The sequence below is a fragment of the Bombyx mandarina genome, chromosome 16 (genome assembly GCF_030267445.1).
Source record: "Bombyx mandarina strain Sakado chromosome 16, ASM3026744v2".
NCBI lineage: Eukaryota > Metazoa > Arthropoda > Insecta > Lepidoptera > Bombycidae > Bombyx > Bombyx mandarina.
In genome coordinates this window covers 9,565,339-9,584,111 of record NC_143222.1, presented here as the reverse complement: position 1 = coordinate 9,584,111, position 18,773 = coordinate 9,565,339, and the positions used below count along the sequence as shown (strand labels likewise).

General features: G+C 39.6%; 2 protein-coding genes across 5 annotated transcripts in view; one reads left to right on the top strand and one right to left on the bottom strand.

The window, feature by feature from the left end:
* Osbp (oxysterol binding protein) overlaps positions 1 to 10,298 on the top strand; it is a 29,397-nt gene extending 19,099 nt beyond the window's left edge. Inside the window, exons 7-13 of one of the 2 annotated variants that reach the window (XM_089734035.1) lie at positions 46 to 150; positions 1,105 to 1,216; positions 2,396 to 2,582; positions 3,218 to 3,305; positions 7,913 to 8,086; positions 8,659 to 8,847; positions 9,175 to 10,298. In XM_089734035.1, coding sequence (XP_089590161.1) covers positions 46 to 150; positions 1,105 to 1,216; positions 2,396 to 2,582; positions 3,218 to 3,305; positions 7,913 to 8,086; positions 8,659 to 8,847; positions 9,175 to 9,672 — 1,353 coding nt within the window. In that variant the 3' untranslated portion in view covers positions 9,673 to 10,298. Of the gene's footprint in view, positions 1 to 45; positions 151 to 1,104; positions 1,217 to 2,395; positions 2,583 to 3,217; positions 3,306 to 5,680; positions 5,855 to 7,912; positions 8,087 to 8,658; positions 8,848 to 9,174 lie in introns of both variants that reach the window. The other variant, XM_028180781.2, reaches the window with a different exon arrangement.
* Positions 10,299 to 10,653: 355 nt separating this feature from the next.
* Positions 10,654 to 18,773, bottom strand: part of LOC114247708 (uncharacterized) — a 41,999-nt gene continuing 33,879 nt past the window's right edge. For 2 of the 3 annotated variants that reach the window (XM_089734031.1, XM_089734033.1), the window contains 3 exons: positions 17,993 to 18,085; positions 16,625 to 17,747; positions 10,654 to 16,202 (listed from right to left, as the gene is read on the bottom strand). In XM_089734031.1, the coding sequence (XP_089590157.1) occupies positions 16,147 to 16,202; positions 16,625 to 17,747; positions 17,993 to 18,085 (1,272 nt within the window). In that variant the 3' untranslated portion in view covers positions 10,654 to 16,146. The remainder of the gene's footprint in view (positions 16,203 to 16,624; positions 17,748 to 17,992; positions 18,086 to 18,773) is intronic. The other variant, XM_089734034.1, reaches the window with a different exon arrangement.

The window sequence follows — 18,773 nt, the reverse complement described above, 5'->3', positions numbered from 1 at the left end:
CGTGATCGGGCTTCACTATTAGTATACGCTATGTTATATGTGCAGGTGATATTTGTGGAGGATAAGGAGCGAGCGGAGAGCGCGATGGGAGGCGCCGACGGAAGCACCACACCGTCGCTTCCGGCCAAAGACACCGACATTGTCGTCTGGGTACGTTACAGTCATATTACATGGAAATCTTCTCGTGAAGTAACCTATTTTATTGTGGGACATCAAAAAATACTTGGCACCGAAATTGTGGTCGATCTACCGGTGGGGGGAAACACAACGGCTTATTCAAAGTTCCGACTAAGCTACCGGTCGTTAAAAGCGGAGTAGAGTTCATTCATACTACCTGGAGCCACTGCGGTCATCCACAGTGCGTTTCCAGAGGTCTTTTTTGCCACGTACCATCCGGCTATGGAACGAACTCCCCTCCACGGTGTTTCCCGAGCGCTATGACATGTCCTTCTTCAAACGAGGCTTGTGGAGAGTATTAAGTGGTAGGCAGCGGTTCGGCTCTGCCCCTGGCATTGCTGAAGTCCATGGGCGACGGTAACCACTCACCATCAGGTGGGCCGTATGCTCGTCTGCTACAAGGGCAATAATAAAAAAAAGCACTAGTGTTATTTTCTAGCATATCATGAAGATTCTATAGAAGTAATGTCTAGCCACAACATAGATGATAAACTATTTTATACATAACCAGATTTTAACTGCTAAAAACTGGTATTATGGTAAAGTGCGTCACTCGATTCACATGTAAATTGGTGCTAAACTGTATGAATCTGGATATGAAAACTCATTGAAATATATATCGAAATGTAAACTCATTGTTTAAGCTTACGTTAATTACTGGTAGTAGGACGTCTTGTGAGTCCGCACGGGTAGGTACGACCGCTCTGCCTATTTCTGCCGTGAAGCAGTCATGCGTTTCGGCTTGAAGGGTGGGGCAGCCGTTGTAACTATACTGAGACTATAGAACTTATATCTCAAGGTGGGTGGCGCATTTACGTTGTGGATGTCTATGGGCTTCAGTAACTACTTAACGCCAGGTGGGCTGTGAGATCGTCCACCCATCTAAGCAATAAAACACAAATTGAATGTGGCACGTGTCGCCCGCAGCCGCACGTGTCGCAGGCGGCGGGCTGCGTGGACGGGCGCCCGCGCCGCACGCGCGTGCCCGACAAGCCCAACTACCCGCTCAGTCTCTGGTCTATCATGAAGAACTGTATAGGTGAGGAGCTGCACATTGTATTTTTTTTTTTCTTACCTAAACTGATAGCCTTGAGAGGCTATATCAGCGTCGCCTTAACTAGTAGGTGAGCTCACGGGGCTCAAACCTGATGACGTTGCTAACACGAACCCTAGCAAGAGCCGGCTTCGCAGAATCTACCACCGGATCGGAAACGCGACCCACTGAGAAGATCCGGCGAGAAACTCAGTGGACTGTGTCTGAGGGTTAATTTACTGGTCGAGCCCTTCGTCGCAAGCGACGGGTTCGACGAGAACGATGACCGGTGCACATTGTATTGCCACAACTAATCAACTAAATTTAATGCGAACAATTTATATGGAGAAGCAATTAAATGTTCAGCAATTATAAAATTTGGTGAGGCACAAAAAAACAGCATTGAAATAATATGGTCGGCATACAAAGATAGATTTTGTTTGCAATAAAAAAAGTCAGGCAGCAGTCCTTGTTCCGCAAATAATTTTGATAATGGTCAAAATTTAAATCATAAATAGGCAGCTTGCAATAACATGAGTTTGCATAATAAACATCCAGTCCGCAAAATAACTATTTGATCAGCAAGATTTCATGATTGATCAGCAGAGAAAATATGCCTTTAAGGCTTAAAGTTTAAGCAGTGTGTTTCATTCATATGCATTTTTAAAACATGATGAGCAAAATTACTAATTGAATTGCATTTTTGTTGAAAAATCGACAATGTACGTCAAAAGTGCGAGGAGTCGTCGTGGCCTAACGGATAAGACGTTCGGTGCATTCGTGTTGAGCGATGCGCCGGTGTTCGATTCTCAGGCGGGTATCAATTTTTCTAATGAAATACATACTCAACAAATGTTCACGATTGACTTCCACGGTGAAGGAATAACATCGTGTAATAAAAATGAAACCCGCAAAATTATAATTTGCGTAATTACTGGTGGTAGGACCTCTTGTGAGTCCGCGCGGGTAGGTACCACTACCCCGCCTATTTCTATCGTGAAGCAGTAATGCGTTTCGGTTTGAAGGTTGGGGCAGCCGTTGTAACTATACTGAGACCTTAAAACTTATATCTCAAAGTGGGTGGCGCATTTGCGTTGTAGATGTCGTATGAGCTCCAGTAACCACTTAATACCGGGTGGGCTGTGAGCTCGTCCACCCATCAAAAATAATATTTTTAAACTATAGGCAAGGAGCTGTCGAAGATCCCTATCCCGGTGAACTTCAGCGAGCCGCTGTCGATGCTGCAGCGGCTGACGGAGGACTACGAGTACTCGTCGGTGCTGGACCAGGCTGCCAAGTTCGATGACCCCGCGCAGCAACTCGCCTACGTCGCCGCCTTCACAGTCTCCTCGTACGCGACCACCGCGTGCCGGTACGTATGCCTACTCTATGCTAATTCTCCGTCTTTTTTTAAGTGGTTACTGGAGCTCATGGACATCTACAACGTAAATGCGCCACCCACCTTGAGATATCAGTTCAATTTTTTTCTATGATGTTTTATTTAAATCCTAGATTGTTGTACCTCGTTTGATAGCTGATGAAACGTAGATATTGTTAAGCACATCTGCCAAACAGGCGTCATAATATTTTTTTAAGATATCCTTGAAAGAAAAATAATCTTTCTAATTTTTTATTAGTTTTTATAAGTTTTAATCGTCTAAAACGACTTGTTTATTCATTTTACGTACAATATTGGTTATTGGAGTCATACAGCATCTTATTTTACAAGTAAGAATCATGTAATAATAATAACAACACTTACCCATTTCAAAAAATCAAAAAAACAATTAAATTGAAATATCTCTAAATCGGTTAGATTTAGGGTAGGGTGTTTCATAGTCAAATCAGTCAGAAACGATGTAAGCTACACGCTCTTAACGGGAATAGGTCGACCTAACCTGTAACCCTGTGTATATTTATATTTATATACAAGAATTGGTAATTTAAAAATATAATATAAGATAATAATAATATGGGTGTATTGATGTGGAAGTTGATCGTTCTCAGGACAAACAAACCGTTCAATCCTCTGCTCGGCGAGACGTTCGAATGCGACCGCATGGCCGACCTCGGCTGGCGAGCCATCTCCGAACAGGCAAGTACAATAAAAAAATCAAATCAAAAAAAATTTCTTCAACATAAATGAAAGTACATACTTGTTGAACGTCAAAAAAACTAGCCTCCATCCTGAGAAAAACTGGCAAGAAACTCAGCGGGCATGTCTTTTTTTTTAATTCATAAAAACTAGCCTCCGTCCTGAGAAGAACTGGCAAGAAAATCAGCAGTCATGTCTTTTTTTTTTTTTTGGATTATTTTTAAATATTCATTTTTACAATGAGTATTATAACGTAACATTTATTGCAATATTGAAATGCCCGGAGCGAGCAACTCATTCCCACTTTGTTCAATCTTCTAAACCTTCTTTATTCTCTATCATCTCTTTTTAATACGCTTTCATTAGCTTCAGACGTTATGTTAGTATGTGTAACGGAATCTTTGAACATGATTTTGACCCCCTTTAAAACGTCGGATTAACTCGAAACTTGGTATACTTATTAAGGACCGATGACAATTCAATATTTTAAAAAAATATTGAAAAAATGAAAGTTAACTAAAAATAAATGAAAAATAAATAATAGTTTAAAAAAACTAAGAAAATACGCTTTTATAGAAAATCCAACTAAAAAATAGAAAATAAATTCGAATTAAAAGTAGTGTAAGAAAAAATTATTTTATTGTAAAAAAAGCGTGGGGTGCTTTTCAGGATATTATCAATTATTTATTTTTTCCTACCTATGCTGATAGCTTTAAGAGGCTATGTCAGCGTTACCGGACGAGTAGGTGAGCTCACGGGGCTCAAACCTGGCGAAGTTGCTAACACTGACCCTAGCAAGAGCAGTGCTTCGCATATGATTTCAATAAGCTTCCACCGCACGGGAACGGGTCACTGTTGTCCACGGACACCGACGAGGCTAGGTCCCTGCCATGAGTACCTTCTGTACCAGAACCTATAGAGTGCTTGATTTTTGTAGTCGCAAAATAAACGGATACAAGCGAATATCGGTTTAACTCTGTGAAGCTGATAAGGCAACGTGAATACAGCCTTAAACTGTGAGGAATTCGGTCGAACTTCCAATAATAGCACAGCTGGTTCGCTGTTCAAGAGGTATTAATAGTTGACAAAGTGGAAGAATGAAGTAGACTCTATTAAGTACGGAAACTAAGCCATAGCCTTCATTGCTACGATGCAATTTTCACAAGAACACTTATTTTTATTGCCCTTGTAGGCAGACGGTCATATGGCCCACCTGATGGTGGGTGGTTACCGTCGCCCATGGACTTCAGCAATGCCAGGGGCAGAACCAAGCCGCTGCCTACCAAGTGCCTACCTATATAGACTTCTTGCACGAAACTAGGATATTAGATTTTTATTATTTCGCACGGTTCGTCTTACCGATGTCATCAGTACATTCATAATGATTTTCTTAAATTAAATATTTTTTAAACTGACAGTCGGCTAAAAAAAAAAAACATTTTTCCTCTCTTTATTAATTAAAGTTCCGTCTTTACTCATGTTCTCTATCATCTTTCCCATCTCATACATTTTCATAAACATAAAATCTAGGTTTAATTCTAAAGTAATGTAATTTTTTAAACATATTTTGTTTTTTTTTTATTTATTTCATTAATATAGTTCCTTAATTTAAAACTTTATGTTGAAATCGATTAATTTATTTAGTTGTTAGAAAATTACATTAATATCGTTTGTGAAAGAAACTGTCCGAGCCTAATTAATATGAGAGATTTTGGAATACCGCCTTTTTTTAAATAAATTCTTTGTAAAAATCACCTCCATTCATAAACCATTATTTGTATTTATTTCATTAACATTAGATATGTAACCAAACTTTATTTTACATGGTGTTATGTTTTTTTATGTTTAAATAAATAATTATAAAAAAGTGTAGGAAAGTTTACATATCGAAGGTTGAAAGGTGGTTTAAGTGACATTTCGCTCAATACCCGATATTTATCTTTGTAATTAAAGGTCCATTTTATTTGGTATTAGCATCAACAATTCAAGGTTTTTAACTTCAATTAAGCTTACCCCATCCAAATAGTTTCAGAATTTTTTTTTGTTATGATATTTTTTTCAAATTTTAAACGTTAAATGGCTCTTCTGTAAAATTGCAAAAATGTCGCTTATAATAACCAAATTCCACCTGTCGATATAATTTTTTTCAACACACAAATAATGTAATTTATAATTCTTGTTAACTGAGAAGTGGTTGTTGATTCAGTGGAACAATAGAAATCCAACGTCAGGAACGTTTTGTTAAAGAGGAGATACCAACGCTTCAAGAGGAAACAGGCTTCGATCAAAATCAAAATATTTATGACAATAAAAAGGAAAATATATAGAATGTTTTATAGGAAGTTGTGTATGTAAAGATGTGGTGGGGTACGTAGGTATCGCATCACCCGCCGATGGTGGCGCAGTTCTGCGAGGGCACGTCGGGCTGGCAGTGCTGGCAGGAGTTCACCATGACCACCAAGTTCCGGGGGAAGTACCTCCAGATCATACCGCTCGGAGCCGCCTCCGCCAAGTTCCTCGCGCACGGAAACAAGTACACCTGGAGGAAGGTAAACCCCCCCACCCCCGCCTTCGGACGATGCATGCTGCTTGACAAAATGAAATCGACGCAATTGAACTTAGTTTTACGGTAATTGCCGTGGGATCGCTGGGATAAAGATAAAAATCAAAATTAAGATTTTTGTTTCCTCCATTAAAATGATCGCAGTGTACGTCACTTTGGGACTGAATAGTCTCAACAAAGAAAGGACCCTTTCATCCAAAATCACGTCAAGAATAACCCTTCAGATTTGTAAATAAGCTAAAATATAAAACTCAATTACCATGACCGCATTTTACAGTGTAGGTCACTTTGAACAGCCGTAATAAAGAAAGGACCCTTTCATCCAAAATCACATCAAGAATAACCCTTCAGATTTGTAAATAAGCTAAAATATAAAACTAAACCTTTGCATGACTGTGTGTGTATCTATTTAACTATGTGTGAGTGTTGCAATACTAAAATAAATCTATTAAAAATATAATTATAAGCTGCTACATTCTCATTAAGGATCTGCGTGTTGTAGTCACGACAAAAATAGGTATGTATAAGTCGATTCATCCGTATCATGGAGGATGATAGAACTAAGGAGTACCGTCTTGAATAGGGGACCAGTTGAAAAAGTGTCCGTCTGTAAACAGGAAGTTATTGTTGGAAGATTCACCGTGATAGCGCCAGTGTTGGAAGTGGAAATGATATGAATATAGCAGTTTTAAACAGTGTGAAGTGTGTTTCTTCTTTCTGGTCGTTCCCTCAATGCTGAGGATCGTGACTGTATGTCAATCTTCTCCACTCGGTCCGATTCTGCGCCATATGTACCGCTCCCTGTATCTGGCCTCCAGTCACCTCCTTGAGTTGGTCCACCCATCTAGCTGGAGCTCTTCCTCTAGCGCGCTTCCCCTCAATTTGTCCGAGAATGATGAGTTTCCCAGGCTGGCAATGGGGATTGCATTATGTACCCAAAGAAACTTTCCTGGCACGTAGTCAGCAGGCGCTTGGTGACCTTCGGCTCTTCGAGGATGGAGATCTTTCCACGCGCTACTATGGCGTCGCGTTTATTTGGCTCTCTATCAACGGGCACTTTTTAATACACTAAGATGGTGCTCCGTACTTCTCTCCTCCGTGATCCGTATCGAACTTACCATAGTAGTCACAGATGTAATAATAAGGCAACGTTATTTTGAATATGGCAACTGTGTTTTTTTTCTATGTGAAGTTTTCTATTTATATTATGTCTGTGACTATTCTCATAGTCGAGATAACGATGAGTAAAGACGGCACGAAAACTAAAAGGTTTGTATTCTAGAAGCTAAGAACAATTTAAAATTTCAGACAATTTAGTTGTAGTAAAAAAAAAACAATTAACATAAGAACAGTTTAGGTACTTTTTAAACAACACCAATATGTTGGCAATGTTCATCGATAGGTAACTCGTTAACGATTATGAAGTTTATTTCCACAAATTCGTGAAAATCTTGGATTATTCCAAAATTATCCTTTTAGTATTAAATTAGTCTTCCTATTTATTACTTTATTTACCGTAAAACGGGGGGAATCGGGCGGGACACTTTTTAAGTTCGACATTGATTTTTATCGTTTTTTTTTTGAAGTTATAGCAATAAAATGGAAATCATAATGGTTCCGGTAGTTTAAGATATATTTTATTAAAGAATACTCATAAAAAGTTACAAAAACTCACTTTCCCTATTCACCTAGGCGTTGGGTGAATCGGGTCGCTTAAGGGGTCAATAGGGGTGGCAATATTTACTTATTAGGTAGGTACCTAACATTAGGTAATTAACTTTTTAATATCTTTAATGAGTTACAAAACTTTGATGACTAAATTAAACTATTGAATATTCTTAAACACTAAATAAAAGTCATTTTTTGTTCGACAGAGTTAAATCTATCAATTCAAACGTATTGTGACATCCCAGATTTATCCTTAGTCCCCCCAATCTACTGTACCGACTTTAACAAAAAGTCGATGAGAAATTTTGCATCGACGTAAAAAGCAAATAGAGATCAAAATATGAAACATCACGTTGACAAAGGTAAGTGGATAAAGGTGGAGCACCATCCGCCCACGAGCGCGCTGCACTGCGAGGGAGCTAACGGGTGGGTCTGCTGCTACTCCTGCTCCCTCTCCACCTGCTTCCGGGGACAGTTCATTTCAGTCACACCTTGCGGCGCCGCCGAGGTCGTCTTCCTCTCCACGGGAAATAAATATCAGTGGAGTAAGGTTTGTGAACAACTCCGTATTGCTTGTGTGTGTGTGTGTGTGTGTGTGTGTGCGCGTTTCTACTAAACAACGTCACGCTGTGGCGACTAGTGTGCTTAGTGTGAGTTTCTTAACGTTCTAGATAGCGTAAAAATTAACCCAATTTTGTATGCAGTTGGAACAGCGCCCCTAGCGGCAAACGTACGCAAACGATCCCATTCCATACTTTAAATATGAGCTAACTTTTACGCTATCGAGAACGTTAAAAAACTCGCACTAAGCACACAGAACTACCCATACGCTGTTTAGTTCTATTGATTAATACATCGTTTTAATGACATTTTTATGACAGTGACGTTTGAGTGCGTTCAAATGTCTGTCTGGCGTTGACGTCAGCTGAACGAATTCAGTAGAATTTGCATACTAGAATTGTTAGCCTTGTACATATATTATATGATACTATTTTGTAATTATATTTCTAAGTCGATATAAAAAATATGTTTTTTAAATTTTCCTTTTGATATAGACTTGGTGGTGGTGTTGCATTTGAAATTTGTAATTGAAACTGTACGCGGTGTGGACGGATCTTACAGGTGACCACCACCGTCCACAACATCATTGTGGGCAAGCTGTGGGTCGATAACCACGGCGATATGGACATCGTGGGCGACGCCGGCCCGGCCACCGGGTACGTCGCGCACCTCAAGTACCTGCCCTACGGGTACTTCAGCAAAGATACACAACGGAAAGTGACGGGCGTTGTCAAGGATCCCAACGGCGTGGTACGTCTCTCTCTCACTCACTTTCTATGCCTTTACGATAATGTATAAAGAAAATTTAGATAATTTCCGATGCTTTTTATTTATTTGTTTAATATATTTTGTATACACAGCTGTTAGAAGAAACACGACAATAAGGATACAGAGTACAAGGGCACTACTTATTTCATGTTGAAATCTCTTCCAGTAGGCCCACAGAAGGAAAGAAGAATTAGGAACACAAATCTAGTGCATACAGTGATACATAGAATACACACACACACCATATACTTACTTTATATTATAATACATTATACAAATATATATAGTTTTATTTTTGTAATGTTTCAGCCGAGGTACGTGCTACAAGGTCACTGGGACAGCCGCGTGGAGGTGGCCCCCGTCACGAGCACGTCGGCCGACAACTCCGTCTGCAAGACCGGCAAGTTCGTGACGGCGTGGCAGCGCGTGGCCGCCCCGCCCGACTCCGACAAGTGGTACAACTTCACCGTGCTCGCCGCGCAACTCAACGAGCCCGAGCCCGGCGTCGCGCCCACCGACTCGCGGCTGCGCCCCGACCAGCGCCTCATGGAGGAGGGCTGCTGGGACGAGGCCAACACGGAGAAGCTGCGCCTCGAGGAGAAGCAGCGGGGGGCGCGGCGCCGGCTGGAGGCGGAGGCCGAGGCGGCGGCCGCGCGCGGGGTGTCCGCCCCCGCCGCCCCGCCCCCGCTCTGGTTCACGAGGGACGCGCAGCCCGGCGCCGGGAACACGCTGCGCCACCTCTACAACCACCGCTACTGGGACTGCAAGCGCCGCCAGGACTGGACCGGCTGCCCGGATATTTTCTAGCCCTTGCGAGGCGAAGCTCTGAACTTTGTTCCCAGATACGCCGCGCTCCACCTCTGTACATAAAGCTTTCACCCGCGTCGCGAAGATTGCGTCATTCTCGCGAGTAGGTCATTGGACTCGACGCGAAAAAAACCTCGACGGGGCGTCGTCCGAACCCACGGCAGCCGGGGCTCCGCAGACCGTGTGTCGCCGTCACCGTGCATGCCGTAGGGAAAGTATCGATCCAAAGCTTCCTCGTGTTTAATAAATTAATATAGTGTATAGTGCGACGGTCGCCACGTTCCGTCGGCTGGTGCTTGTGTAAAGATTTGCGATTTATATTTCGTCAAGCTTACGAACTAGACGATAAATTTGTATAGGCGTCGATTTAAAATGTAGCAGCGGCGTCCCCGAAGCAGGGCGCGTCCGTCGTCGGTAGATGAGCGATGAACGTTATCTAAGTTATAATCTGCGGCGAGTCGTCACATCGACTCGTCGGCCGCTAGGATATTGTAAGATCTACTACGAATGTACATTTTCAACTGGTGTAAGATAATTTGTTAATATTTTTATTATATTAAAATAATATTTGAATAAAGCCATAACATCTGTATCATGTTGATTATAAAAATAAAATATGTCACGCATTCTGTAGTTTACATTACCCGTACAGCGCCATACCCTATAGAAGAACCCTCGCTTATAATTGCAAAGGATGAACGGTAAAGACACTATTACCATTTTTTTTTATTGCTTAGATGGTAGCTCACAGCCCACCTGATGTTAAGTGGTTACTGGAGCCCATAGACATCTACAACCTAAATATGCCACCCACCTTGAGATATAAGTCTCAGTATAGTTAGTTACAACGGCCTCCCCACCCTTCAAACCGAAACGCATTACTGCTTCACGGCAGAAATAGGCAGGGTGGTGGTACCTACCCGCGCGGACTCGCAAGAAGTCCGACCATCCAACAAGTAATTCCGATTGAAACCAAATCGAGACAGTATTTTCAACATTTTTATTAAGAAAACGGAAACAGTGAAAAAGTTTATAACTGTAAATTGCGGTTGGTTACAATATTGTTTTCGAATAAACAATCTTTTACAGTCAAAATCGATGTTAAGTTTAATTAACTCTATTCACAAAAATGTAGACGAAAATAACGAAACCTAATCCAATGAAGCGAAACCAGATCTGATATTAGTTGAAGTTCTACTGTAGAATTGTTATATGAGTCGACTATTATCAAAGCCGGCAATGTGACTTTTGGACAATTATTGGTAAATCAGAAAAACGAATTATTGACTTTGTATTCCATTGGCAGTCACAAAACTCTTCTGAACGACATCTTAGATAAATAACAGGTTAAGTATTAACCTTTATTTAATGCAGGTTTTGAACAGTATTCTTTGAAGGAGACGATTATATTCAAATCAATCTGTATTGACATATCAATAACATTTTTTTGTCCAAATGCACAGATTGCCACCTTTGATAATAGACGACTTATATACAGTAACAAATGTTAACAATTTCGCATTCTTCAAATGACTTCAGCATATTTTAATTTAAGCTCCCAAGTACACAATCGTATTGTACTTAATTAGTTTCATTCTGATATCAACACCTCAGTTGCAAAGAATAGGAAATTTAAAATTCAGTAAAATTAAGGTAAGTATGCGGAATTCTTTTCTATTAATTATTATCAATTTGTCAAAACAATTGAGAAGCGAATCTATAAAAGAATGCCGTTTAATTACAACCCCTTTCTCAACTACGCATTATTTATTTTCCATAAACTATTAAACAAATTAAAAAAAAATTAAAAAATTTTTTTTTTAATTCATCATCCCAATAAGCGTTAGTCATCGTTAGCCATAAATTATTATGTACACTCTAGATTAATTTAGAATTACTTAAAAACACGAGCGCAACTACCCTGACTCATTTAATTTCCATATTCTCTCAAAATAACTTACCAACTGAGATATCGATATTATTATTATTATTATTAGAACAGATAAAGAAAAGACGACTTAACTTCTAACATTTAAGAAGAATAGAGTTAAAACTTAAATACATTATAGTTAGATGTAAAAGCAGATAAATAAAAAATTCTCACATAATATGATACATGTCGGTTGCCTCAAACTCTGAACAAAAGACTAACCCTGACGTCTTAAAGAAACACAATATTATTTCACAATAATTGCCGAGGTTTTATTGTCAAGCGAATGGCGGTCTTTGTTGAGCTTGCTTCTGAAGAAAAAAAAAAAGTCCCAATTGACAAAGTCACAGTGAAACGTGTTACACAAAGCTAGCACTAATTACACCGGAGCCGTCAAGCCGTCGACGCAACCTCGGCCTACAAACAGAATTTCATCAGAGTCTAAGACAACCGCCCTCTTATACATATATATATTTATATATACCAGCATTATTTTATATATTTTATACATTTACATTTCGCCAAATAGCTTTCCTAAGCATTATCACTCGATTACCTCTATATAAAATAATTAGATTTCAGCTCAATAGAAACAATTAGTTTTTTATTTCATCCACATTCTCGTATGAGTAAAAGATGGCGAAGTTACCATTAATAACAAACATATTCAAACTGTAGTTTATATCGATAGAAGATTACGTTTGTGTTGTAGGGACATGTGTTACATTTTATTAAATTATTTATAACAACAACTAACTATTTGTAAGAAATGTTCATAACATGTTTTGTATTGTGCCTCAAAATTCCCGCCATATACCCAATACAACATTCAATACGTAATCTTAACCACAGATTAAATATAGTATTGATAAGTGATCATGAACCTTCATGAAACAAAGGAGTACCGCTGTCACTTAATAGTCGTAACGTAACGCGAATAACGCTAAGAAAATATAGAAAAAATCAGAATTATATGTTCATTTATTACGTGTTCAATCGTGATCTGCAGTTTCCATTACAGTTCAATGGCAGAGATCAGTGCTCTTTATAGTCTACAAATGTACTAACAACATAAAAAAAATCCGTTAATATTCTGTTTACTATTTACATATTTTACACGGGAAAGAAATAATAAATAGTTAACCCTTTAAATTTAAGTATGTTTGTTTTATTCCCAACGTAAAAACAGAAACACACTATATATTGTGGCCATGTTTTGTTGGTTTCAATTTTTTTTAATTGAAAATCTGATTTATAATTTGAAGACATTGTTGGGCAAAAGGGGCATGGGCATAATGCTAATCATATACATTCAAATATTTGAGTTTTAATTCTTTTATATGCACGCAGGTGTGGGCTTGCCTTGATCGTAATATTCTGCAGATATTTAATATTATTGTTGTAAATTAACGCTAAACCTACTGAGAGTTCTTATGTAGCTATTCCTGCCGCGTTCCATCTTTTTTTCCTTTCTTTATTGCCCTTGTAGGCAAATGAGCATACGGTCTACCTGATGGTGAGTGGTAACCGTCGCCCATGGACTTCACCAAAGTCAGGAGCAGACCCAAGCCACTGCCTGCCTACCATTTTATTGACCAGTATTATTCAAAGCAAATAAGGGTCTTTTTTCATGAAAAAAACAAAAGAAATATATAAGTGAAGTATTAGTAGAAAGAATTAAGGAGTGATGAAAACACTATATGCATGTTCTAAGAATCATCAAATAGTTTGTTAACAGTATTACAGCAATTACAGGTGTTCATTTCATAAAAGTTTGAAAACGGTCAATTTGACCGGTAGAGGTAGGTTTAGTGTTAATTAATACACAATGGCACAGATTATTAATATTATTAATTGTGAATATAATTTTTTGTGCATACTCAACTTGTCTTTTTTATTTAGAATGATGATTCCAAGTCCTGTAACGTTTTAAGATATTACAACATTTATAAGTTTTAGCTACATAACCCCTTCTTCCAGTTTACTTTTAATTATTCTATAAGCATATTATGGTTAAAATTTTAAAACTATAGCACACAAGAAAACTTTAAGTGAGTGAATCTTTCTAAATTAATATAAACGTAACATTCAAACATGTAGATTTATAAAATCGAAATTAATAATTATTTTAATAGACAAATCATATATTTTTTTTTATATTTTAGAATCAGACTTTTATTACTTTGATGCCAACTTACATAATATTTTACTCGTTAGAATACATTTTCATATTTTTTGGTATATATCAAAGATTTTCAACAGAAATTTGTCATGCGTTTAAGGATAATTTTTTCTAAACTATTATTGTTGCCTTTAAGTAAAAAAGATCATTTTTCATTGTATTATATTTTAAATAATTTAATATATAGTTTTGTGTTCTCGTATATGTATTCTGATAGTTTGAGCAAGTATTTAGTTTTTTTTCGCAGATATGTAGACTATTCGAATTGAAAATTAAACTATTTAATGTGGAGTGGTAAAGAGTTAGTCTGTCTGTTTGTTACATAGCTGAATCAGGAAAGAGTGCAAAATAGATTAATTAAATCCTACTCTCTCATATCACGTAAGCAATTCAGGAGCAAAAACAATCAACATTAAACAAATGACAGACAAAAAGCATCAGTTCCTGAACAAGTCCACAACAAACCGACTCTTAAATATAATTATTATCACTAAAAAATTTTTTATAGTATTTAATGAGTTTATTGTTTTTTTTTATGTTTTTTTTTCAATTAAGAGACTAGTGTATCATCAATTATTGTTCGCGTATCGACGTGGATGCGTCAGGAACATTTAAAAATAATCAAAATAAAAAAATATGGATCCGCTCATGTAAACGCTTCACATACTTCATACGAGCATTCGTTCACTGTAACTAAATCTGACATTTCGTAGGTATATATTCTGGGCGTTTTATTAAAGAGAAGTTTCTCGAACACGTGATGAATAATTGGAATAGAACGTTCTAGCGAAGTAGGTACAAATTTAAGTTCATGAGCGGCGCATTTGCCTCTAGGTTTAGGTTCCAGTTGAAAAATGTTGAACCAGTTATTTTTTTTGAAGACCTTATAACGTCAACTGTTCCTTTCATCAAAAGGGGGCTTGTTTGTGTTAGTTTGTAGCTAATGGCTTCATAACACCTCTGTTAGAGTCCAAGGGACACGAGTCTTCACTTTAATTCATGTTTTATTTTATTAGAAATATCATTTATTTTTCGTAAAAATCACTTTTAATGGGATGGTGTCAATTTATTTATGTCTGGATAATAATTGTTTTAAAAAAAATTATGAAATTATTTATTCTCAGATCTATTTCATAATAAATTATCTCATGTTCGAGAAACATTCCTTTTGGTTTTCCGCCCTCAATCAATAATTTGTTTGAATCACTAAAATAGCCTACAAATTCAACATTGACTTATGAGCCAAGCTCGATAGACTTTTCACAAGTTATTTACAGAAGGGAATCCGTACCCAAAGGTCTATGAGTTACAGTTCATTATTCCATAACACGTATGTATACACATATACAATGTTTTTATTAAGCCTCACACAAGATTTTCGTATATGGGGATTCCTTTAATATAATATAAACTTTAATAATGATGTTACATTTGAAGCTCGCCTTATACTATTGAGACATCTTTGGTTTTAACATTTAACTTTAAACAAATGAAAATCGGTAAATAAAAATTAAAGTACTGCAGCAATTTATTTGTCGGATGAACTTTAAATATTTAAGTTTAATTCAAACTCTTTTAATTCCCACAATCAATGGTTGTTATTAGTATATTCATATACAGTGTAACATCATATTAATCTCGATGAGAAATCTATGTATTTTAACAAACGTAGATAAAATATATATTCTCATTAGAATTTGTCTCATTTTAGCTCAACACGCTCTGGCAACACTCGGCCGGTGAAGTAATGTAAGTGCCAATGGACTTTGTATCCGTCTAATAAATAAATTAAAAAAAGAAGTAATGTAATTCATTACAAAAAAAGTTTGATTAACAAGTATACTGCAAATTCCGTTTTTTTTTTTAAATTTGTGATGTCCGAATACTGAATATTAAACGTCTTCATCATAGGCGATTTTTTTGCGTCGGTATTTCTTCATGAATATTTAGTACACTAATTGACCGGTCGAGTGTAAAGGGACAGTCCACGCGCTGGTGTCCCGGCAACATTTCAAAAGATCTCCGATTTATTTACATTAAAATAGGTGTAACTTAAAAAATACATAACAAAATAAACTCGAGCAGTCGGTCCTAGGACCAACATCAAACGTTCGCGATTAGTTGGGGGGCCGGCCGCGGCGGCACACACTACACCAGTGCAAAAATAGTAATCTCAAAGTCTCTCTTACACGTTTAACGTTCAGCAGAACGCGAGGCGCTCGATCGGTTCGTGCGGCAGTTCGCGGCAATTCGCGGCACTCGCAACAAAACACTTTAGTCCTGTCCACCCCGGGGCACTAGGCTTCCTTGTTACGACAAGAAGCGATCCCACAGTTCATTTTGTGTCCGGTCGCCGCCCGCCCTACTCGCTGTAGTACCGCACCTTGCCGCCGCCGCACCGGACCACCTCCTCCCAGGCTGCGAACAACAAACGTCATTGGTCAAACACTACAAAATTACTCTCTTACATAGCGACCCTAAATAAAAAAATAATCCACAAGAAATTTACTGTTTTTAAAAGAAGTAATAGAACCGGAGAGACCATGCGATAAGACATATATTTTAGAGCGTTTAATGTCACGCGATGACAAACTGACTAGATGTTGCTTTTTTACAAATTTTAATAGTACCTACATTATCTAAAGGATAGTATAGTAAGGTAGTAAGGATAATTTAGTCTCAAAATTTTTGAATTCAACAAATCCAGTGTTTGCAACATTACCATGGATTAATTAAAATGAGGTCTTAAAACTGTTGCTGTATATGAAAATAATTTGATAAAAACATTAATTACATGCATATTTTAAATACATGTAAATTAGTGAAAGCGCCACACGCACCGTTGCCGACGTAGTCGACGATCTGCAGCAGGTGGTGCGTGTCGGCGGGCGGCGGCGGCGGCACGTAGCGCACGAGCAGCGCGCCCGCCCGCACCGCCACGCCCCCCGCCCCGCGCGCCGCCCCCGCAGCCCCCGCCGCGCCCGGCAGCAGGTCCACGCGCCGCCCGCCGCCGCCCACCAGCTGCTCGTTCACGTCGAACCCGAACGTCACGCCGTCCATGTCGGGCGGCCGCGCGCCCGCGTCCAGCAGGATGACGGCGGGCCGCCGGTCGGCCACCACGTCGGGCGCGGGCGGCGACCGATCCTTGCCGCGCTTTGCGTTCGCGGCCTTCCCGTCACGGCGGGGGCGGACACCGCCGGTGCCCGGCTTGATGTCGGCGGGCAGGGTGGGCGGCTCCGCGACGCGCTCACCCTCCTCCTCGCCCTCCGCGTAGTAGTTGCAGGACTCTATGAGGTCGGGGATGTTGTGCCGGGTGCGCGCGATGTCCGCGTAGGATGCGGGAGGAGGGGCGGGCGGCGCGGCGGGTGGCGGCGAGTGTGCAGACTCTAGCTCGTCACCAGAGTCGTTCGGGCCGGTGTGGTCGGAGGGGGGCGCCGGGGGCTCGTGGCGGCGACGCGGCTGCTCGTCGAGGCGACGCCGCGGCTTGCGTCGCTTGGTGACGGTCTGGAAGTCGGTGAGCTCTCCGACGGGCACGGGGTCGGGATCGGGGTCGTCGCGCGTCTCGCCCCAGGAGCGCCGCTCGGGCTTGGGCGCGGGGTCGGCGCGGGGCCCGGTGAGTTCCTCGAGCGTGGTGCGAGAGAGTTCCTCGAGCGAGGAAGCGCGTTTGGCCTTGTGGTCTTTGTCTTTGCGGCGTTCGGTTGACCGTTTCTTGGCCGCCTTGTCGTCGTTGTCGTCGCGGTGCTTGGCGCGGCCGAGCTTGGGTCGGGCGCTCTCTGCGTCGGACTCGATGAAACGCAGAAGTTCGTTGACGTCTTTGTCGCCCTGGTACCCGTCGATCTGCCTACAATCGATTACGGTTTCATTTTTCGACGACTTTTTCCTCCTCGGCTTCTTTTGTTGCCCGGAGCCCGCTAGAGGCGAACTAAACGCCTGCACCGCGTTCCCATTCTCGTCTAAAGACTTCTGTAAACGATAAAGCACAATTAGAATCGGTAGCCGAATGTGTCTTTTTATTTATTTAATTTAATACACGCCGATGCCGCGCCAATTTATGTGTTAGTTTGGCTAATAATTAGCTGCGAATGTGAATTAATGGATCGTTGGGAATGTTGACGTGTGCAATTTTAGTAATAACGGGGGTAGTTTGATTGCGAAAGATGTAATGAATTAGCAAGGGAAGCGGCGGCAGCGCGCGGAGTGCGTGAGACCTTGTGTTCATCGCTAGCGGTCGACGCGGTCGAGCCGTAGTTGGGGCGCGACAATGGCAGCCCGTTGAACGCGCTCGATATCACGCCGCGAGGCTGTTTGCAAACAAAATATTAAATACTACATATAGGTAACAAGAACACTAAGAATGCTGCAAATAAAAAAAAAAACTAATTCTACAACATCGAACGGCGTAATGAAATATACATAAGTACATAATATATAATTAAGATATATTAAACATAATTTTCGATTGGAAATGAATTCAACTGTTTCCCCCTCCTCTGTATTACTTCATAAAACGTTTCATAGAAGACAGCACAATGAGACAGAAACACAAATAGGGATCTGTTTTATCGTTGAAAAAAAAAAGGTTGTTGTACAACTCATCTCCGAGCTGGTCACATAAATAAATCAAATACGTTCAAAATAATTTAAATTATTTAATATCAATTAATTTTAAACGTTTAATTTATAAATTTATTCTCATGTTCGTAAAACTCATGTCAAATCCCTATGCAGCATTATGAGACTACATGCTGCACCGACCCCAAAAATTAGTGGATAAGGACAACAAGAAAAAGATCCACTTGATACCACATTCATATGTATAGATCTTCTCTTATAACATAGCATGCTATATTCTAGAGATATTCATTTTAAAAATTTATTAAAATTAATAATAAATTATATTCTAACAGTAAACAATTTATTAATTTAATAAGTACATCCAATTAAAGACTATATTTAGTTAGAATGATTATTTAGTTCGCTTAAATTGTA